The sequence below is a fragment of the Erinaceus europaeus genome, chromosome 7 (assembly GCF_950295315.1).
Source record: "Erinaceus europaeus chromosome 7, mEriEur2.1, whole genome shotgun sequence".
Classification (NCBI taxonomy): Eukaryota; Metazoa; Chordata; class Mammalia; order Eulipotyphla; family Erinaceidae; genus Erinaceus; species Erinaceus europaeus.
In genome coordinates, this window is record NC_080168.1 from 113,811,523 (window position 1) to 113,834,473 (window position 22,951).

At 43.2% G+C, this 22,951-nt stretch overlaps 1 protein-coding gene and 1 long non-coding RNA gene across 6 annotated transcripts in view; both read right to left on the reverse strand.

Annotated features, from left to right (window-relative positions):
• The window catches only part of LETMD1 (LETM1 domain containing 1), a 17,257-nt gene extending 7,838 nt beyond the window's left edge, over nt 1-9,419 (reverse strand). For 2 of the 5 annotated variants that reach the window (XM_060195341.1, XM_007537700.3), the window contains exons 1-4: nt 9,181-9,344; nt 8,506-8,657; nt 3,413-3,528; nt 2,535-2,617 (exon numbers count right to left, since the gene is read on the reverse strand). In XM_060195341.1, the coding sequence (XP_060051324.1) occupies nt 2,535-2,617; nt 3,413-3,528; nt 8,506-8,657; nt 9,181-9,344 (515 nt within the window). Of the gene's footprint in view, nt 1-2,534; nt 2,618-3,412; nt 3,529-8,505; nt 8,658-9,180 lie in introns of those variants that run through there. The other 3 variants (XM_060195342.1, XM_060195343.1, XM_060195344.1) reach the window with 3 other exon arrangements.
• Nucleotides 9,420-13,291: 3,872 nt separating this feature from the next.
• Nucleotides 13,292-13,815, reverse strand: LOC132539518 (uncharacterized). The gene is made up of 2 exons (XR_009550854.1): nt 13,716-13,815; nt 13,292-13,360 (listed from the first exon to the last, which is right to left on the reverse strand). It is a non-coding gene; the product is annotated as an uncharacterized LOC132539518 (long non-coding RNA).
• Nucleotides 13,816-22,951: the final 9,136 nt, after the last annotated feature.

Here is a 22,951-nt window from a genome sequence, read left to right on the forward strand (position 1 = left end):
CACATAAAAGGTTCACCTGAGCATCACCCAAATTCTAGAGCCACTAAATCATGAAAATGATACTTCTTTTAAGCTATTAAAGATATACGAAAAGGGAGTTGGGCGGTAGTGCAGAGGGTTAAGCGCACGTGGCACAAAGCGCAAGGACCGGCACAGAGCCTGGTTTGAGTCCCTGGCTCCCCACCTACAGGGGAGTCGCTTCACAAGTCTTTCTCCCTGTCTGTTTTCCCCTCCTCTCTCCATTTCTCTGTCCTATCCAACAACAACATCAATAATAACTACAATAATAACTACAACAACAATAAAAAGACAACAAGGGTAACAAAATGGAAAATAAATAAAATAAAATAAAAAGATATACAGAAAAGGGGGCGGAGTCAGGCGGTAGCGCTGTGGGTTAAGCGCACTTGGCACAAAGCGCAAGGACCAGAGTAAGGATCCCGGTTTGAGCCCCCTGCTCCAGGGGAGTCGCTTCACAAGTGGTGAAGCAGGTCTACAAGTGTTTTTCTCTCCTCCTCCCTGCTTTCCCCTCCTTTCTCCATTTCTCTCTGTCCTACCCAACAATAATAACTACAACAATAAAACAAGGGCAACAAAAGGGAAAATAAATAAATATTACAAAAAAAGATATAAAGTAGTTGGTTGTTACACAGCAAGAGATAACTAGGAACAGCATGCAAGATTACAGCTTAAAAGTATGTCATTTTTGGTATAATGTAATAAGGATTTATATTATCAGAATACAAAGTGCACTTTTTTTTTTTTTTTTTTTTTTTCCTCCTCCAGGGTTATTGCTGGGCTCGGTGCCTGCACCATGAATCCACCGCTCCTGGAGGCCACTTTTTTCCCCCCTTTTGTTGCCCTTGTTGTAGCTTCGTTGTGGTTATTATTATTGCCCTTGTTGACGCAATTCGTTGTTGGATAGGACAGAGAGAAATGGAGAGAGGAGGGAAAGACAGAGAAGGGGAGAGAAAGATAGACACCTGCAGACCTGCTTCACCGCCTGTGAAGCGACTCCCCTGCAGGTGGGGAGCCGGGGGCTCGAACCGGGATCCTTACGCCAGTTCCTGCGCTTTGCGCCACATGCGCTTAACCCACTGCGCCACCGCCCGACCCCCACAAAGTGCACTTTCTTCCTGAAGTAAACAAACAAAAACAAGGGGGGAAAAAACCTTAAAGGGATACAAATTAAAAGAAAAGAATTCAAACTCTCACTATTTGTAGATGATATGATAGTATACACAGCAAAACCTAATCCAGCAGAAAGCTTTTAGAAATCATCAGGCAGTAGTCCGGGAGGTGGCGCAGTGGTAAAGCTTTGGACTCTCAAGCATGAGGTCCCAAGTTTGATCCCTGGCAGCACATGTGCCAGAGTGATGTCTGGTTCTTTCTCTCTCCTCCTATCTTTCTCATTAATAAATAAATAAAATCTTTAAGAAAGAAAGAAAGAAAAGAAACCATCAGGGAATACAGTAAGGTGTCAGGCTACAAAATTAACATACAAAAGTCAGTGGCATTTCTTTATGCAAACACTAAGTTGGAAGAAGTTGAAATCCAGAAATCAATCCCTTTTGCCATAGCAACAAAAACAATAAAATATCTAGGAGTAAACCTAACCAAAGAAGTGGAAGACTTGTATACTGAAAATGATGAGTCACTATTCAAGGAAATAGAAAAGGACACAAGAAGTGGAAAGATATTCCATGTTCATGGGTTCGAAGAATTAACATCATTAAAATAAATATACTACCCAGAGCCATATACAAACTTAATGCAATCCCATTAAAATCCCAACAACATTTTTTAGGAGAATAGAACAAAAACTACAAATGTTTATCTGGAACCAGAAAAGACCTAGAATTGCCAAAACAATCTTGAGAAGAAAGAACAGAACTGGAGGCATCAAACTCCCAGATCTCAAACTGTATTATAGGGCCATTGTTATCAAAACTGCTTGGTACTGGAACATGAATAGACACACTGACCAGTGAAATAAAATTGAGAGCCTAGAAGTAAGGCCTGCCCCCCCCCCCCCCGCCAGACAATAGTTTAGGTCACCTGCACATTAGATGTCAGGTGCAGGCAAAAACTACTATACCTAAAATAGACCTTACAGTCTTCACTGCCTGTGAAGCGACTCCCCTGAAGGTGGGGAGCTGGGGCCAAATAGGGATCCTTATGCCTGTCCTTGCGCTTAGAGCCACATGTGCTTATCCCACTGTTCTACCACCCGACTCCCAGGTGGATGAATTTTTACACAGAAAAACACACAAAATTACATCATGACTTTTCCAACAACTAAGAAGGACAGCAGTTAACAGAGAGGGAAACACTAGGCCACCCACACCAATAGTTGTCGCAGTAACTCAGGTATTATTCAGTGACTTTTAAGAACCTTAAAGTAGTGCAAAGTTCAGAGTAGGAATTTCAATAGCCTCTGCTTACCTCTAAAATGAAATTTTTCTTAAAAGAGTATTTGACTTGAAACATCCGATCTACTTTTAGTATGCTTGAAGACAGAAGTTTGTACTCACATTAGCAAGAAGACCAGGTAGTTGGCAAAAGGTGGAATGGAAATAATACCTAGGAAAAAACACTTGCTGATGTCTCGACGGAACTAAATGGAAACAAACACAGATGGGATTTTAGTAAGGTGAATTCTTAATATAGCATGGGTAATCCTTCCACCCCACTATGCTGTAAGCTTTAAAAACTGCCCATAAAAGGATCATTACTATTTCTATCAAGCTCTGGTAGTAGATGTTAAGTTCCCTGAGGACAGAAACCCTAACTTGTTCACTTCTGTACCCTCCCAAAAATGTCTAGTATATGCCTGATACTACAAGTCCCTCCGTGAATTCTCCCTGAACTGCAGAATGGGTCCTAGATTCATTCTCTCAGTTTCAAAACTACCCATCAAGTCACCACCACATACTACTTTCGGCTATCTTTTGAATTCTGGCAGAATTTATATGCTTAGAAATGAAAGTTGTTGAACTGTTTACAATTTTTATTTACAAAGTGTTCTAGAAACTCTTCTATGAAGGACTGCATGAACTCAATGACAGATGACCTGGTATACTCATTTAGTACTGGTTTTGTTTTCATTTCAAATGTTAGGATTTGTCTTTTAACATTTATTTGAATGACAGATGGACAGAGGGACCAGAGCACTGCATAGCTCTGGCACACAGGGGTGCTGGGAACTGAGCCTGGACCTCAGGCATGAAGGTCTGCTGTGCTACTGCTGGCGCTATCTTCCCAGCCCCATATATAGCTGCTTACTTTGATTTCAATGCAAAGGGCAAATACTTGATCAGTGGTGAACAAGGAAGAGAAAAAAAATCTTGAGATTTTTGGCTAACTTTAATTACTTCACCATGGACTTCTGACCTCTGACCCCAGCCCATACCTGTCTCAAATGCTCCATCTCCCGGTATGAAAGTTGATGAAACTTTACATTGTGCTTCCACATATTTGACTTTATTCTTCTAGCCTTTTTGGCATCAGCCCATAACATCTGCAATCCTGCCCCATTAAAGTAGAGGATACAATGTGAAGTTATCCCAGTTTGAATCTTCCACATCTTCCTGCTCTCTGTTCACCCTCCTCCCGTAAAGCACAGAAGCTGCCCTCCCCAACACAAAACCAAAGCTTGAAACTAGGTCACTTGAAATACTTGTGAAGTCAACCTGTATGTTTGTCTTCATGAGGGTTTCACTGCTCTAGACTGACTTTCTTTTTCCCTCAACAGAGAGACAGAAATAGAAAAGGAAAGATAACAGAGAACTGAAGCTTCTCCTGTACAATGGGGGCCAGGCTCAAAAACCTGGGTCAGACACATGACAAAGCAAAGTCAGTGCACTATCCAGGTGAGCTATTTTTCTTGCCCAATCCATATGTCTTTTCCCAACTCGCCCTCCCTAGGCATCATCTCTTGTCCAATAAAATTGACCTTCTGTGATTTAGCGTGAAATGGTCTCTCTCCTCTGGTTCATTACTAACTCTTTTTTTTTTTTTTTAGATTTTATTTATTTATTAATGAGAAAGATAGGAGGAGAGAGGGAAAGAGCCAGACATCACTCTGGTACATGTGCTGCTGGGGATTGAACTCAGGACTTCATGCTTGAGAGTCTAGTTCCTTAGCCACTTCACCACCTCCCAGACCACATTACTAACTCTTTTTAAAAATAAACATGCAGGTGGTGGGGGTAGATGGCATAATGGTTATGCAAAGAGTATCTCATGCCTGAGGCTTCAAAGTCCCAGGTTCAATCCCTGGTACCACCATAAGGCAGAGCTGAGCGGTGGTGCGCTGGTAAATAAATAAATAAATAAATAAATAGGCATGCAAAAGTTCCCACACCCCAGGAAATCTTGTTCTATTAACCCTATGTACTACCCAACCAGATATTGATTCATGTCATTTCTAGAATACTTGTATAATTACCCTAATGCAATGTATTTCTATGACTGTGTTTTCAATCTTTTCCTATAGTAATTGCTATTTATTTATTTTGTTCTGGAAATCAATCTGAGGGTCCAAAATATGCAAAGCAAATGTTCTATCACTGAGCTACATTCCTGGCCCCTCTGTGGGAATTCTTCTATTTAACAGCATTTTATTATTATTATTTTTTACAAATGCTTCCATAATTTTTTTAAGTAGCCACCAGGGTTTTGGGCCAACTTTTTCAGGTAGAGAGAGAAGGGAGCAGAGGGAGACGGAGAGAGAAAAAGATATCACAGCACTGAAGTTTTCCCCAGTGTGGCAGGGGCTGGGTTCAAACCTGGGTGATGGGTCTGGCAAAACAGGCACCCTCCCAGGTAAACTGTCTTACCAGCTTGACGTTAATCTTTTCAAAGATTTATTTATTTGTTAATGAGAATAACTGAGAGAGAGAACCAGAGTATTACTCTGGCATGTGTGATGCCAGGGATTGAACTCAGGACCTCATACTTGCAAGTGGGGTGCTCTACTAACTGTACCACCTCCTAGTCCACCACTGCTTTCATATTAATGAATGAAATAACAATCTTTAGATTGGTTTCAAAATGATTCAGAAGACAAATCTAGCTAATTGTTGTGGTAAGTTAAGCACAAAGAAACTTTGTTTTACTATTCTATTTTTCTGGGGGTTTTTTTGTAATTTTTTTTTGTAATATATTTTTTGTAATTTTTGCCCTTGTTTTATTGTTGTAGTTAACATTGATGTCATCGTTGTTGGATAGGACAGAGAGAAAATGGAGAGAGGAGGGGAAGCCAGAGAGGGGGAGAGAAAGATAGACACCTGCAGACCTGCTTCCCTGCTTGTGAAGCGACTCCCCTGCAGGTGAGGAGCTGGGGGCTCGAACAGGGATCCTTAGGACGGTCCTTGAGCTTTGCGCCATGTGCGCTTAACCCACTGCACTACCACCCAACTCCCTATTTTTCTGTTTTAAAATTTTCCCAATAGAAGGCTTAGACACTTACTAAAAAAATCTGTGATACACACACACACACACACACACACACACACACACACAAAATATTTGTGTGTGTGTGATGGACTACTTCTCAGCTGTTAAAAATGATGAGGTCATCTCCTTTGCATCATCTTGGATGGAACTTGAAGATATCATGTTAAGTGAGATAAGCCAAAAAGAGGACAAGTACCAATGGTCACACTCATAAGCAGGACTTAATAAATATGGGCAGGGAGGGAGAACACCAACTGAAGTGTGGACTGGGCATAGTGTATTACATCAAAGCACAGGACTATGGGGAAGAAGGTGGAGGGGCTGAAGAGAACATTGGGGCCCTGGTACATTATGAAATTAAACCCATGTGTCAGTAACTGCACTGTAAAGCATTAGCCCTCTTAATAAAAAGATTTAAAAAAAACAACCTTCTGGAGGTGGGTGATTGTGCACCTGGTAGAGAGCATATGGTGTAATGTGCCACAAGAAGCCAAGTTCAAGCCCCTGGGATGAAGCAGGGGTGAAGTGAGTGGTGAAGCAGTGCTGCAGGTGTCTCTCTCCCCCTCTATCAATTTCTCTCTGTCTCTAGTTAGTAAATAAAAATAAAATAAAAAGTAAATTACCAGTAGGCTTCCCTACTTTTTCCTCATCTGATCCCACTTTATAAACCTGGGAACAGACAAAGCAGCCATTCTTATCCTTACTTTATAGGTGATACTATAATATGAAACTAGTGATACTTACACATAATGGCCATGCAAAAGACTTTCATGCCTAAGGCTCTGAAGTCCCAGGTTCAATCTCTTGTAGCACCCTAAACCCAGAGTTTTATAGTGCTCTGGCAAAAACAACAACAAAAAAAGTAGAAAACAAAAAGAACAGTGTGGTAGCTTGTTGCCATTGGTGTCATGATTAAAGTATAGCGTACAAATAATATCCTCAATAATTATTATTGGGACCAGGTGGTGGCACACCTAGTTGAGTGCACATGTTACAATGTTCAAGGACCCAAGTTTGAGCCCCGGGTCCCCACCTGCAGTGGGAAAGCTTCGCAAGTGGTGAAGCAGTGCTGCAGGTGTCTCTCTGTCTCGCTCCCTCTCTACTACTTCCTTCCCTCTCAATTTCTGCTGTCTCTATCCAATAAATAAATAAAGGTAAAAAAATTAAAAAAAAATATTGAGTATGTACTGTGAATTAGGTCCTACATACTTTGCATTTATTAATTTATGTAATCAGAACAACTAGGTGGTCTATAAGTAAGCTTATTACTATCCCCAAGTTATAGATGAGAAAACCTAGGGGCAACAAAGGTTAATTCAGGGCCAGGGAGGTGTGTAAGGAATAGAGGGTATGGGGAGCAGGTGGTGGCGCACCTGGTTGAGTGCACATGTTACAATGCAGAAGGACCCAGGTTCGGGCTCCTGGTCTCCACCTGCAGGGAGAAAGCTTTGCAAGTGGTGAAGCAGTGCTGCTTCCTCTCTATCTTCCACCTCCCTCTTGATTTCTGGTTGTCTGTATCTAATAAATAAATAAAAGTTAATAATAGAAACAGGAATAGTGGGTGTTTCGCATGCAAGAGGTCCTGTGTTCAATCCCCAGGTTAACATACAAAAATAAGAAAAAAAGGGGGTCGGGCGGTAGCTCAGTGGTTTGGGCACACGTGGCACAAAGCGCAAGGACCTGCGTAGGGATCCCGGTTGGAGCTCCTGGCTCCCCACATGTAAGGGAGTCGCTTCACAGGCGGTGAAGCAGGTCTGCAGGTGTCTATCTTTCTCTCCCCCTCTGTGTTCCGCTCCTCTCTCCATTTCTCTCTGTCCTATCCAACAACGAACGACATCAACAATGACAATAACCACAACAAGGCTACAACAACAAGGGCAATAAAAGGGGGGGAAGTGGCCTCCAGGAGCAGTGGATTCATGGTGCAGGTACCGAGCCCCAGCAATAACCCTGAAGGCAAAAAAAAAAAAAAAAAAATTGGAACATAACAAGTGATAAATTCTGGTCTCTCCTTTCATTCACACATACAAACTTGAAGAAGAAGAAGGAGGAGGAGGAGGAGGAGGAGGAGGAGGAGGAGGAGGAAGAGGAAGAAGAAGGCCCAATTGCATAGTAACAATTTGAGATTTGAACCCATGGAGTCCAGCTCTAGAATAGACACTGGACACTATATCATCTCCTAGTAAGCAGCAGAACTCTGATTTTTTTTTATATATATTTATTTTCCCTTTTGTTGCCCTTGTTGTTTAACATTGTTGTGGTTATTGATGTTGTTGTTGTTAGATAGGACAGAGAGCAATGGAGAGAGGAGGGGAAGAGAAATACAGAAACCTGCAGACCTACTTCACTGCTTGTGAAGCGACTCCCCTAAGTTGGGAAGCCAGGGGCTCAAACCGGGATCCTTCCGCTGGTCCTTGCACTGCGCCACATGCGCTTAACCTGCTCTGCCACCGCCTGAATCCCCAGAACTCTGATTTGAACCCAAATTATTCAGAAACCACGATATATAGTGCTAGTTCCACAATAAGTAACCTGACACAGAAGTGTGAAAAGCCTCGCCCTATTATTTTTAATGAAAATGAGACTGAAACTAGTGCACTGCTCAGCTCTGATCTGTCTAGCCCTGGAGACTGAATCTGGGATCTGGTACATGTTCAGTTCTATGCTTTAACAATGAGTTACTGCACCCCCAACTTTACTTATGTGCCAGGTAAACCAGGGTCACAGGGCAGGGTCCATACAGTTATATATCCCCATGCCCTTGTGAAATATGAAGAATTTCTATTCTAAGAAAGGTATAAAACATCTATATAACCCCCAATGTTGTCAATAATTTATTCTCACAATACCTTCCCAGAAATAGTCTCAGGATATGTTAACTTAGAAAAATCGGTTTAATATGAAAGCATTATGAAAAAGAAGACATCCCAATTCTACACATACATAGCACAACCTGTGAATGGTCTTACTTATTCTAACCCTCTTAGAATTCTTAACTGCCCAAGAGCTGATTACAAGGGATTCCTATTTTAATTCTGTTTTTACCTTTCATGAAGACTGTGTATAGAACATAGAAGCGGGGGAAATGACGACTCAAGAACTGATGGTATTTCCCATTAATCATTTTTGTCTTGGTCACCACATAAGAGACCAAGTTCTTCACATCTGCCTTTGATGAAAGGTGAATCTTTGAAGACCTAAGAGAAAGATCAGAAAGGCTGGGAATCAGTCCAGGTCACCGTTCCAAACTTTGGATACCTAAAAACTTGTCTCAGAAAATGTAATGCAAACACCCGGACTTGTGAAAATCCAAATGAGATGAGATCAATGGATAGATAAGCAACAAAACTGAGAAAAGCAGGTCTGATGAAAGCCCAGGGTAAGGTGAGGGAGATGAGATCAAGGTAATTGGTTAAAAAAGCACTTGCCCTCCATCCCCCAGGAAGAAAAAAAAAAAAAAGAAAGCAACAGAAAAACCAAGTACATGAAAGGAATTTCGACCATATGGGACAGACTTGAGAGGGTTCAGGAAGACAGGTCATCAGCGGGATTCGGGCTGTGGTTTCTGAGAAGAATAAAAATCCTGAGGTCAAGGAGTGGGACCCTGAAATTTAAGAGAGCATGCAAGAAGGTAAGCGAGTGCAAAAGAACAACAAAAAAAGGCTGCGGCACTGAAAAAGACTGAACGTCAAGATGCTTTTCTCTCTTCAGGTCCCTCACCCAGGCGTCCCCCAGGTCAGGCCACAGCGAATAAGTTGCAGCCTTCGGGTGACATAAGGTCCATGGGTGACAGCTGAACCCCAGAGAGCAGCCCGAGCCCAGCACACCCTGGACAGCGCCATCTTCAAAGCCAGGGAGGGGCACAAGACGGGGGAGGCGACCATGGGGTCAAAGGTCCCCGCTGGTCCGCAAGACGCATGCGCCTTTCCGGGGCGCTGATTGGTAGCGACAGGCCGCTCGCCCGGCGCTGCGGCAGCGAGGAGCCGACGCTGAGACGGAGTGAGGAAGAGGGAGCGGGATTGGGCGCCGGCGGCACTTCCTGGTTTAAAGGCGCCGGAAACGGGCTCTTCCCGAGGGAGCGAGGCTGGCTGCCAGCGGCTGGGTCCGCGGGGTGGAGGACGTCCTCTGCTGGCGCTCCTGTGACCCCTGCCCCCAGTCCCCGCGCCTCCCCAGGGCCTCAGGGCTTCGTCAGGCCGCCTTTGCCTCTGTCGGTGTCCGGGCCTCGGGGTCTGGACGCGGTAGGTGCCCGATGGCGGCGTGGCGTGGCCTCGGGCCGCAGCGCCTCCTGGGGGCTGGAGGACCCCGCGCGCCCGGCCCGTGGCCTGTGACCCTGGGCGGCCTGGGAGCTGCCCTGTGCGGACTCAGCGGGAGTGTTCCTCGGCTGGCCTCTCCCGGGCGGGGTCTGGGGGCCATTGCCGCCCGTTAAGCGCCTTGTGGAGCCTCACCTCGGATGATGCTTGAATGCCTGAGAGGCCGAATCTGAGCCCACAGGGCAGGCAAGGTAGCTCACCGGGTAGCGACCCTTCACTGCCGTCACCGGCTCAGGCTGGAGTGTCAGCACCATGTGGGAGAGAAAGCTCTGGTGCTGTGGTGCCCTCCTTTGTAGATGGATGTGCATGTGCATGAAAAAGCGACCTGGAGAGGCTTGGGAAGTGAAACAGTGGCAGTTGAGCTTCGGACTTGCAGATTTGAGTCCTGAGTGAATACAGGCCCCAGGCATTGCATATACCAGAGTGCTGTCTAAAATAAAGTAAAACTTAAAAGAAGAAAAGTGACCGGAAGCCAGGCGGGCAAGTTAACTCACCTGGACAGTGTGCCCGCTTGTCAAGCCTGAGACTCGCCCCACTAGGGGACGTCTCCCTGCTGTGGTCTTTCCCTCTCCAACTGTGGCTGTCTCTCTTTCAATGGAGAAAGTTGGGTGGTGAAGCCCTGGTGATGACAAAAATAAAGTGACCGGAGCACAGAAATCACACGTGGGAGGTCCCAGTACCACCGAAAATAAATAGAGCCCACAAGAAACTAAAAAAAAAAAAAAAATTTCCTCTTGTCCCTCTGTACTTTATAACACCACTTAGATTGTTTTTACATCATTTACTTAAAAAAAAAAAAAATATATATATTTATAAAAAGGAAACAAACCATAGGATAAGAGGGGTACAACTCCACACAGTTCCCACCACCAGATCTCCGTATCCCATCCCCTCCAGATAGCTCTCCTTTTCTTTTTTTAATTTTATTTTAAAACCTGTATGTTTTAATTTTTAGTGATAACATATCCATTCATACACCCAATAGAATCTTCTTGTGTTTTTTCCTTTTTTAAAATGTATTTATTTTAAAAAGGAGACATTAACAAAACCGTAGGATAGGGTACAACTACACACAGTTCCCACCACCAGATCTCCATATCCCATCCCCTCCCCTGATAGCTTTCCTATTCTTTACCCTCTGGGAGCATGGACCCAAGGTCACTGTGGGTTGCAGAAGGTGGAAGGTCTGGCTTCTGTAATTGCTTCCCCGCTGAACATGGGCGTTGACTGGTTGATCCATACTCCCAGCCTGTCTCTCTCTTTCCCTAGTGGGGCGGGACTCTGGGGAAGCGGGGCTCCAGGACATACTGGTGGGGTTGTCTGTCCAGGGAAGTCTGGTCGGCATCCTGCTGGCATCTGGAACCTGGTGGCTGAAAAGAGAGTTAACGTACAAAGCCAAACAAATTGTTGAACAATTATGGACCTAAAGGCTGGAATAGTGCAGATGAAGAGTTGGGGGTACTCACTGCAGACTATTGTGTACTTTTGCTTTCAGGTCTATATTTTGCCCTAGTTTATGGGTACATGTGAACATATGCTCTATCTCAGGAGACCTGGTCTATATCTAGATTTGGGGGCTTTGTTAGCTTTCCTATTCTTTATCCCTCTGGGAGTAAGGTTATTGTGGGATGCAGAAGGTGGAAGGTCTGGCTTCTGTAATTGTTTCCCCGCTGAACTTGGGCATTGACAGGTTGATCCATACTCCCAGCCTGCCTCTCTCTTTCTCTAGTGGGGTGGGGTTCTGGGGAAGCAAAGCTCCAGGACACATTGGTGGGACCCAAAATAGACCCACAAAGGGGTCTGTTGTGTTGTTCTGATAGAGATGGCCAGTAACATTGGGGAGAGGGATTTATTCAAGGTCTAGGCCCGTCATGTCTATTTGGGAATCTCAGGATTCCCTGACTAGGGCCCCAGCTGATGGGGTGGCCTAATAGTGACTAGAGAGTCATCGTTAAAGTATGCCAGTCTCTTGCCCTTATTCAGCTTTTGCAGTTCTTACTTTGATAAGGTTCACTTTGGCATGAGTGAGGGAAGTATAATAGGAAGTAGGTGAGGAGGGTATTTAAGTCTAAGTAGAAACTATTTCATTAGGAACTTTATACTGACTCACTGCAGACTATTGTGCACTTTTGCTTTCAGGTAATTGCCCTAATTTATGGATACATGTGAACATACTGTCTATCTCATGGGACCTAGTCTCTATCTACGTTTTGGGATGTTGTTAGGAAGTGAACCACCTGGAATAGAATTAGAGCATCCTATGAAAGGGAAGGTCTCACCCGAGTAATGAGGCTGAAGGGTTGACATTCCACGCCTGACATCTCTGGACACAGTCTGAAGTGAAGCATGCCGAGGTGGCACTCACTGCATTGATTAGGTTGGGCTCAGCAGATGCGATATCATTTGGCATGAATTGAGAGAAGCATGCAGGAAAGTGAGCCCCACCCTAGAGTTTCCAGGACTGGGGGAAATAGGCTCTATAGAGGAAGCCGGAGGTTCCTGCTGTCCTAGGGCTTAAAAGGGCAATAGATAGTTATTGCTGTAATCAAATTATTTGGCAATTAGGTTAACTTTGAAAATTCCTGTTAGGATTTGCTGTATCATACACAACAATCATTTCCTTTTTTTTTTTTTTTTTTTTTTTTTGACCTACTCCTTGAAGTAGACTTGAGAACAAACCTATCTTGCCGTTCACTGCTGTACCCGCTCCCAACACTAGGTGTCATGGCTGCATGGGGTTGGTGCTCCAGAAACTAAAATGAATACCTCAAATGGAAAGGACCATCAGAAGTGGCAACTAGCTGATTTCAAGAGTTGTCAGTTCTCCAAGAACACACAGAGACCCTTTGTGAAGGGTGATGAAGACTGAGCCAACCTCTGAGCTAGCATTTGGGTTTGGGATATATTAATAAATCCAATCTAGTCGCTGCCATTTCCTTTGGTTTATGTGACGTTGGACAGGTACTTAGCACTGAGTTTCTATCTTTTGAAATAGCACTGAATCCTAGGAGACCTGTAAAGATCCAAAAAGAAAGTTATTGTGAAAACATCATCTGTCTAAAGCTTTTGGGTCATGAAATTTGATTTTAGCATAATTAGAAAAAAGTAATACAATGTTATGCATGTACAAACTATTGTACAAAAAAAAGAAGAAAAAGTAATATAATTAGAAAAAAGTAGGTGGATGTGTTAGGTGGAAGGGATGGGTGGGGCAGAAAACTGAGTGAACGATGTTATACTGTGTCCTCTCCCCTACTATGTATCTCTCCAGAATGGTTAGCTCTAAACTTTCAGCACATTCCAGCAAAGGAGACAAAAATAATTACTGAGAATGAATTATGCCTATGGTATTACTAGAGAGTGGGAAGCATTTCATACAGTTAAACAGCCAGGAGTGGGGCTGAGGAGTGGTGGCACACCTGGTTGAGCGCACATTGCCTTACACAAGGCCCAGGGACCCCCCCCACACACACACACCTGCACGGGGCAGCATTGTGAGTGGCGAAGCAATGCTGCAGGTTTCTCTCTCTCTCAGGGTCATCAACACTCCTAGAGGCCTTTCTTATTCCTCCTTTTCTTCTCTTTTCTTTCTCTCTTTTTTTTTTTTTCCCTCCAGGGTTATTGCTGGGCTCGGTGCCTGCACCATGAATCCACCGCTCCTGGAGGCCATTTTCCCCCTTTTTGTTGCCCTAGTTGTTGCAGCCTTGTTGCGGTTATTATTGCCATTGTTGACGTTGCTTTGTTGTTGGATAGGACAGAGAGAAATGGAGAGAGGAGGGGAAGACAGAGAGAGGGGGGAGAGAAAGATAGACACCTGCAGACCTGCTTCACCGCCCGTGAAGCGACTCCCCTGCAGGTGGGGAGCCGGGGGCTCGAACCGGGATCCTTACGCTGGTCCCTGCGCTTTGCGCCACGTGCGCTTAACCCACTGCGCCACCGCCTGACTCCCTCTTTCTTTCTTTTTTTTTACTAGAGCACTGCTCAGCTTTGGCTTATGGTGGGATGGGGGATTGAACCTGGGACTTAGAAGTCTCACGTATGAGAGTCTTTTTGCATAATCATTAGCTATCTCCCCCTTTTTGTTTATAGAGACAGAAATTGAGAAGGGAGGTGGAGAAAGATAGAGAACGGGAAAGAGAGAGACTTGCAGCACTGTTCTACCACATGTGAAGATACCCCACCCTTGGCACTTGGGGACCAAGGACTTGAACCCAGGTCCTTCTTTTGTATGTTAATGTGTGCACTCTATCAGGTGCTCCACTACTCAGCTCTCCTATCAACTGTTTTGGCCATCCTCCAGACTGTTGATATTCAAATTGTAGTTATAAAGTTGGGTATTTTTTGTTTGTTTTTTTCTTTTTTTTAATTTTTTATATTTATTTTTATTTTTTCCCTTTTTGTTGCCCTTGTTTACTGTCGTTGTGGTTGTTGTTGTTGTTATTGCTGTCGTTGTTGTTGGATAGGACAGAGAGAAATGGAGAGAGGAGGGGGAGAGAAAGATAGACACCTGCAGACCTGCTTCACCACCTGTGAAGCGACTCCCCTGCAGGTGGGGAGCCAGGGGCCAAACCAGGATCGCGCCATGTGTGCTTAACCCGCTTCGCCACCGCCCAGTTCCCTTGTTTTGATTTTTTCTGACCACCAGGGTTATCTGGGACTCAGTGCCTGCACAACTCTACAACTCCCACTGGCCTTTTCTGATAGAGACAGAAATAGAGAGGGAGAGGCAGAGAGAAGGAAAGACGCCTGCAACCACAGCTTCACCATTTGTGACCTGTCCCCCTATAATGGGGACTGGGGACTTGAACCCAGATTCTTGTGTACTGTAGCATGTACATTCAACTGGGAGTTCTATTTGCCAGCCCAGAAAGTTTTTTTAATTGCAAATATATGCCTGTGTCCTTTACTTTTGTAGTTTTCTGATCCTAGGGTAAAAATCAGACACCTAAAGCTGGCATGATTGACTGCATAATTGACTCAGCCTGTACCTGTCCAGCCTCATCTGCATCTCACGGTACCTTTTACCTTTTAGGTTTCTAGAAAATGAATCATTGGCCTTCAGGAAGTTACTCAATAGCATCTTGCATTTGCAAGGCCCTGGGTTCATTCACCACCACAATTTTTTCTTTTAATTTTTTAATATTTATTTATTCCCTTTTATTTCCGTTGTTGTTTTATTGTAGTAATTTGTCATCGTTGTTGGAGAGGACAAGAAGAAATGGAGAGAGGAGGGGAAGACAAGAGAGCGGGAGAGAAAGACACCTGCAGACCTGCTTCACTGCTTGTGAAGCAACTCCCCTGCATTTGGGGAGCCAGGGGCTTGAACTGCAATCCTTACTCTTGGTCCTTACGCTTTGCGCCACCTGCACTTAACCCGCTGTGCTACGACCCGACTTTCCACAATTTGTTTTAATCCTTTCATTTCCACATAAGCCCAATGACTTTAACATGTTTTTAAATATGTTGCTGTCTCTTCCTCCTAGCTTATCTTTCATATTCCAGCAGAGATCATATTAATAGCATGTATAGGACAGATACTGTGTTCTGTGTTTTTATCCTTTGCATCTATTAAGTCACATTATCCCAACTGTAGCTTCATGAGATAGATAGGATTGTTAGTTCTACTTAGTAAAACAAGAACATAAATGCTTCTGCATGGTATAAAAACAGCATTAACCCCCACAGACTGGTTCCTCTGTTACTTATTATTCATCTTGTGGCTAGATACACTTTTTTTCTTTTCTTTTTTTAAAATTTCCTTATTGGGGATTAATGTTTTATAGTCGACAGTAAATACAATAGTTTGTACATGCATAACATTTCTCAGTTTTCCACATAACAATACAACCCCCACTAGGTCCTCTGCCATCCTTTTCCAGGACCTGTACTCTCCCCCCACAGACCTACCCCAGAGTCTTTTACTTTGATGCAATACACCAACTCCAGTTCAGGTTCTACTTGTGTTTTCTTTTCTGATCTTGTTTTTCAACTTCTGCCAGTGAGAGATCATCCCATATTCATCCTTCTGTTTCTGACTTACTTCACTTAACATGATTTCTTCAAGCTCCAACCAAAGTGGGCTGAAAACGGTGAAATCCCCATTTTTAATAGCTGAGTAGTATTCCATTGTGTATATATACTCTATTATTTATTTACTTATTTTTATTGCCTCCAGTCGCTGGCGCTTTGTGCAGGCACTATGAATCCACTGTTCCTGGTGGCTATTCCCCCCCACCACCTTTTTTCTTTTTTCATTTTATTTGATAGGACAGAGAGAAATTGAGAGAGGAAGAGAGATAGAGAGGGAGAGAGGAAGACACCTGCAGATCTGCTTCATTGCTCAAGAAGCATCCCTGCTGCAGGTGTGGAGCTGTGGCTCAAACCCAGGTCCTTGAGTGGGTACTATGTGCGCTTAACCAGGTGTACCACTGCCCAGCACCACTCTACTTATTCGTAGTGGCACCAACATGATCATAATTAATTAGTATTGTCATCATACATTTATGGACTATTTTTATGGGCTTCTTTTAAAAAATTTTTTATTCTTATTTTTATTTATTTATTGGATAGAGACAACCAGAAAGAGAGAATGGGGAGATAGAGAGGGAGAGAGACAGAGAGACACCTGCAGACCTGCTTCAACACTTGTGAAGCTTTCCCCATGCAAGTGGGGACTGGGGGCTTGAACCCGGGTCATTGCGCATTGTCACGTGTGAACTCAACCAGGTACACCACCACCTACCCCCTTTTCATGGGTTTCTAAGCTCATTGTGTTTCTAGTCCCTAGCACTGTGCCTGGTATAGAAAAAGGTACTTGCTAAATATTTACCAGAACAGGGGAGATAGCATAGTAGTAATGCAAAAGACTTATGTCTGTGGTTCCAAGGTCCCAGGTTCAGGCATCCACACCACCATAAGCCAGAGCAGAGTAGTGCTCTAGTTAAAAAAAATAAATAAAACAAGTAAATAAATACTAGATACTTGAATGTAAGAGGTTATATGGACTGGCAAACAGGACTGCAAGAAGCCAGTAAATACCTTTTCATTGACTTGTGAATGATTGTGAATATGAGGGTAAAGTGAAGGCTGAAATAGGGCAGGAAAATCCTACAGTGCCTTGGGCCCCACAAGAAATAGTGCAGCAGCTTTCAAACCACTGTGTGCCACTCATGGCTGACAGACTGGGGGACAGCCACCTTTCAACAGATCTTGCCTCAGACTTTATTTCCTTAATTTTCTCTCTCTCTCTCTCTCTCTCTCTCTCTCTCTTTGCCTCCAGGTTTATTCTGGGGCTTGGTACCTGCACCACAAATCCACTGCTCCTAGAGGCTATTTTTTTCCCCTTTTGTTGCCCCTTTTTTTTTAAAGTATTTTATTTATTTTACTTTTGAGAGAGATACAGAGAGAAACACCAGAGCACTGCACAGCTCTGGCTTATTGTGGTGTAGGGGATTGAACCTGGGACTTTGGAGCTTCAGGCATGAGAGTCTTTTTGCATAACCATTATGCTATCACCCAACCCCCCTTTTTTAATCATTGTTGTCATTATTATTGTTGTTATCATTGATGTCGTTATTGTTGGATAGGACAGAGAGAAATGGAGAGAGGAGGGGAAGACAGAGAGGAAGAGAGAAAGATAGATACCTGCAGACCTGCTTCACCACCTGTGAAGCAACTCCCCTGCAGGTGGGGAGTTGGGAGCTCGAACCAGGATCCTTGAGCCAGTCCTTGTGCTATGAACCATGTGCACTTAACCCCCTCTCCTTTTTTTTTTACTACTCAGCTGTGGCTTATGGTGATGATGGCAATTGAATTATCTAGGACTTCTCAGGCATGAGGTCTATTGCATAAACTTGTGCTATTTTCTTGGCTCTGGGTATCCTTTGTTATTAAAATATGTATATATTATTTGTTTATTTTTTGATAGAAAAAGAGAGAAACTGAGAATGGAAGACAAGAGAGAGTGAGAGAGAGACACCTGCAGCACTGCTTCACTGCTTATGAAGCTTCCCCCTGCAGGTGGGGACCAGGTGCTGAAACAGGGTCCTTGCGCACTGTGACAGTTTTACTTTACTGGGTGCACCACTGCATGACCCCTATTTGAAACCTTAAGACCCTTCTGTCATCTTTAAAATGGTTTAGTGTGGAGGGTTGGGCGGTAGCTCAGCAGGTTAAACGCACATGGCAGCAAAGCTCAAAGACCTGAGCAAGGATCCCAGTTGGAGCCCACCGGCAAGGGGGTGGCTTCACAAGCAGTGAAGCAGGTCTGCAGGTGTTTATCTTTCTCTCCCCCTTTTCTCTGTCTTCCCCTCCTCTCTTGATTTCTCTGTCCTATCTAATGACAGCAATAACAACAACAATAATAACAACAACAATGATAAACAACAAGGGCAACAAAAGGGAAGAAATGGCCTCCAGGAGCAGTGGATGAGTAGTGCAGGCACCCAAACCCAATGATAATCCTGGAGACAAAAAAAAAATGATTTAGTGCTTGCCTAATATCACATATGCCCTCAGTAAACATTTTTGATGATGATGGCGGACTAGAGAACTTATGGAGGAACAACATAAGTGATACTAAGAGTGTTCAGTTTTTCTTATAATCTGTGCATGAAAAAGTCATGGTTTGAGACTCTCTTTTTAAACTTTTTAATATTTTTACTTATTTATTCATTTATTGGCTAGAGGCAGATACTGAGATGGAAAGGAAGATAGGGAGAGAAAGAATTGTGAAGCTTCCACCCTGCAGGTGGATCCAGGGACTTGAACCTAGTTCCTTGTACATGGTGACCTTTGTAGTCAGCTGAATGCACCACAACACAGCCCCTGGTTTGGGACTGTATTCACCCACATTTAATAATTTTATTATAGCTGTGGAAAGGATTTCCAGTATCTTTGTGCTGTAGAGATGTGAAATGTAGTTTGATCTGTAGGTGGCACCAAAGGTTAAGGTAATTATAGTTCAGCTTCTCAGTGTTGTGAAATTCAAAATCTGGGGAGTCGGCCGTAGCGCGGTGGGTTAAGTGCACATGGCGTGAAGCCCAAGGACCGGTGTAAGGATCCCAGTTCGAGCCTCTAGATCCCCACCTAAAGAGGAGCCGCTTCACAGGCGGTGAAGCAGATCTGAGGTGTCTATCTTTCTCCCCCCCCTTTTTCTTCCCCTCCTCTCTCCATTTCTCTCTGTCCTATCTAACTACAACAATGAAAAAACAAGGGGAACAAAAGGGAAAATAAGTAAATAAGAAATATTTAAAAAAGAAAAATTCAAAATCTTGGTAGAGGACACATGTTATCACACACAAGGACCTAATTCAAGTTGCTGGTTCTCTCTGTAGGAAGGGGAACATTCACAAGTGGTAGAGTAGTGCTACAGGTGGTCCCCTTTGTTGTCTCTCTCTTCCTCCCTCTCTCTCTTTCTCCCTGACTCTCAACCACAACATCTCTTAAATACAAGGCAAGCAATTCAGCCACTGCCCACCTCATGCAAAGCCACTTATGTCTTTGTAAACCATTTCTTTTCTGAAGTAAGTCAATGTAGTAAAACTAACTCAACAGACTGAATTTGAACTGTCTGGAATGCCTGCTAGGAAAGGCGGGGCCAGCAACTAAGAAACTGGGTGAAAAGTAGCCCCTAAAATTGGTGAGTCTGAGAACAAACAAAAAAGACCTGTAGACCCATCCCCTTCCATTAAGCAAAAAGTAACATCTTGAGGTTCTGAATGTCTCACTATCTACCTCTTCCTCTGTTGGAAAGAGAATGGAAGGCAAAGGCAGAAGAGTAAATAATAATAATAATCTGGGTTTTGGGCTTCCAGTTTCTGTTGTGCTCCAATCTCCGGGAATATGAAAACAGCCATGACTGGGAAGGTGCTGGTTGACCTGAGTAACACATGTACTCCAACCATGTGTTGGATGGTATAGGCTTTCTCCCTTCATGCAAAAAGCTGGCAGAGTACTGTTTGATCTAAAGTACCAGACAGAAATGGACCTATTTGGACTTAGTCAGTATTCTGATTATAGATCCTTAGGTATCAATACTTAAGTACTCGAAAATCAGTCTAACCCTCTTCCTTCCTTTATACCTAGTACCACCTGGGGCTGACGACTCAGCCTGAACTCTACCTTCTCAACACCGTGGATGCTGACTCCCTGGTCTGTAGATGACAACAGCCTGCGAGAAGAATGAGACCCACTCTCCCTCAGTCCTGCTCTGCCCAGGGTCCTCTTAACACATCTCTGTCAGTTCAGAGGTGAGTTCCGTTCAAGCCTTTGGAACAAAGGGCAAGGATGTCCTCGGAAAGCATAGTGAAAGCTGACAGCCCGAAGTGTAGGTCAAAGACCCGCCACCCTGCAACACTGCTACAACAGCCAGAGCTCAACCACTGGCCTGTGAAGGCCACATCCCCAGGGGGTTGTACCTGCTTCTGGAACTTAAAACTATCTATGTGCATGTATTTATGTAAACCTGAACATAGAAGTTTGGGTAGAGTTTTAAAGTTATAGAAAATTGATATATCAGGAGTTGGACAATGGCACATCCAGTTAAGCGCACATACTACCATGCACAAGGACCCAGGCTTGAGACCCCGCTCCCCACCTGTGAGTGGGACATTCTCTCACCCCTTTCAATTTCTCTGTGTTCTATCAAATAAAATAGAAAAAACAGAAACAATAGAAAGAATGGCTGCTGGGAGTGGTGAATTCTTTGTGCCAGCACAGGGCCCCAGCAATAAAAATAAATATACCTATGGATATATATATATATATATATATGAAAGTTGATATCTCTTGTACATATATATATATATGTATATATATTTTATAGGTAAGTGAGATACTTGTGAGAAAGGAAACAATGAGCTGGTCAAACTGACTTACCTTGTACAGTGGTGCTTTACTATGCTAGTTAAATTTCACTTAGATTTTAATCAACCACACTCTTGGTAACTACTCGTACTGTCACATCAGTGTTGAAGAAAATATATCTTTTACTTGGCAATACCATTTAATTTTATTATAAGCTTGCTTATAATTACATTTTCTTTGTTTTAGTATATGGGGGAAAAAAGTAATACCCAGTAACAAAATCAAGACCATACTTTAACCAGTGGTTTGCTTTTCTTTTCTGTATTTTTTAAAGACTTACTAGAAATAGAGAGAGGCCAGGGGTGGGTGGCACACTTGTTTGAGTGCACATGCTGTCATGTGCAAGGACCCAATTTCAAGCCCCTGGTTCCTACCTGCTAGGGGAAGTTTCATAAGTGGTGAAGCAGTGCTGCAGATGTCTCTTTTTCTCTTTCCCTTTCTTTTTTTTAAGAGATATTTTTATTTATTTATTTCCTTTGTTGCCCTTGTTTTATTGTTGTAGTTATTACTGTTGTTACTGATGTTGTTCGTTGTTGGATAGGACATAGAGAAATGGAGAGAGGAGGGGAAGACAGAGGGGAGAGAAAGACACCTGCAGACCTGCTTCAACCACCTGTGAAGCGACTCCCCTACAAGGTGGGGTACTGGGGGCTCGACAGGGATCCTTAAGCCGGTCTTTGCACTTTGTGGCACGTGCAGTTAACCGCTGCGTTACTGCCTGGCTTCCCTCTCTCCTTCCCTTTCTATCACTTCCTACCTTCTCAATTTCTCTCTGTCCAACTAAATATATATATAATATATTTAAATATATAAAATATAATATAAATATATTATAATATTTATAATAATATAAATAAATAATATTTATAATATAAATATCATTATATAATTTATTTATTTTATTATATAATATTATATAATAATATAAATATATTATAATATTTATAATATTAAATATATATAATATAATATAAATAAATATATATAAGCCCCTGTTCCCATCTACAGGGGGAAAGCTAATTATATGTGTGTATGGATATATATATATATGTCTGATTTGAAAAAGAGAGGGGGTGGGGGGCAGAGCAACACTCTGGCATAAGCAGTGCCAAAGATAGAACCTGGTACCTCATACTTCATATTTCAAAGTTCTACCATTGCATTACCCTTCCTGGCCATTGATTTGTTTTTCATGTTTTATTATAACTCAGCCCTTGGTAAATTCAGGTCTTAACTATAAAGAGGGGGGAAAAAGACCTGAACTGGGGAGATAGCATAATGGTTATGCAAACAAATTGTCATGCCTGAGGCTCTAAGGTCCCAGGTTCAATTCCTTGCACCATCATAAGTCAAAGCTGAGTAGTGCTCTGGTCTCTTTCTCTTTCTTGCTGTCTCTAGTTAAAAACAAAAATTCCTAACACCTGCCTTTGCAAGTTCCAACAAAAGATAATGAAAGCGTTTTTCTTTCTAATGTTTGCATAGTGGCACTATTTCATTTCTTTTTTAAAAAAAATTATTTATAAAAAGGAAACACTGGGGAGTCGGGCTGTAGCGCAGCTGGTTAAAGGCAGGTGGTGCAAAGTGCAAGAACCAGCATAAGGATACCTGTTCGAGACTCCGGCTCCCCACCTGCAAGGGAGTCGTTTCACAGGTGGTGAAGCAGGACTGCAGGTGTCTATTTTTCTCTCCCCCTCTATGTCTTCCCCTCCTCTCTCAATTCCTCTCTGTCCTATCCAACAACAACATCAATAACAACAATGATAATAACTACAACAATAAAACAACAAGGGCAACAAAAGGGAATAAATAAATATTTAAAAAATAAAGGTAACACTCACAAAAACCATAGTATAAGAAGGGTACAACTCCATACAATTCCCACCACCACAATTCCGTATCCCATCCCATCCCCCAATAGCTTTCTCACTCCTTATCCCTCTGGGAGTATGGACCCAAGGTCATTGTGGGGTGCAGAAGGTGGAAGGTCTGGTTTCTGTAATTGCTTCCCTGCTAACCATGGGCATTGGTAGGTCGATCCATACTCCTAGCCTGTCTCTCTCTTTCCCTAGTGGGATGGGGTTTAGGGGAAGTGGGGCTTCAGGACACATTGGTGGGGTTGTCTGTCCAGGGAAGGTCTGCTGGCATCATGTTAGCATCTGGCATTTGGTGGTTTGGTTGAGAAAAACAGTTAACATATAGAGCCAAAAAAAGTGTTGACTAATCATGAACCTAAAGGCTGGAATAGTTCATATGAAGAATTGAGGGGTCTCCATTTTGTAGATAGTAGTTCATTTTAATTATATTCCAAAGAGCCC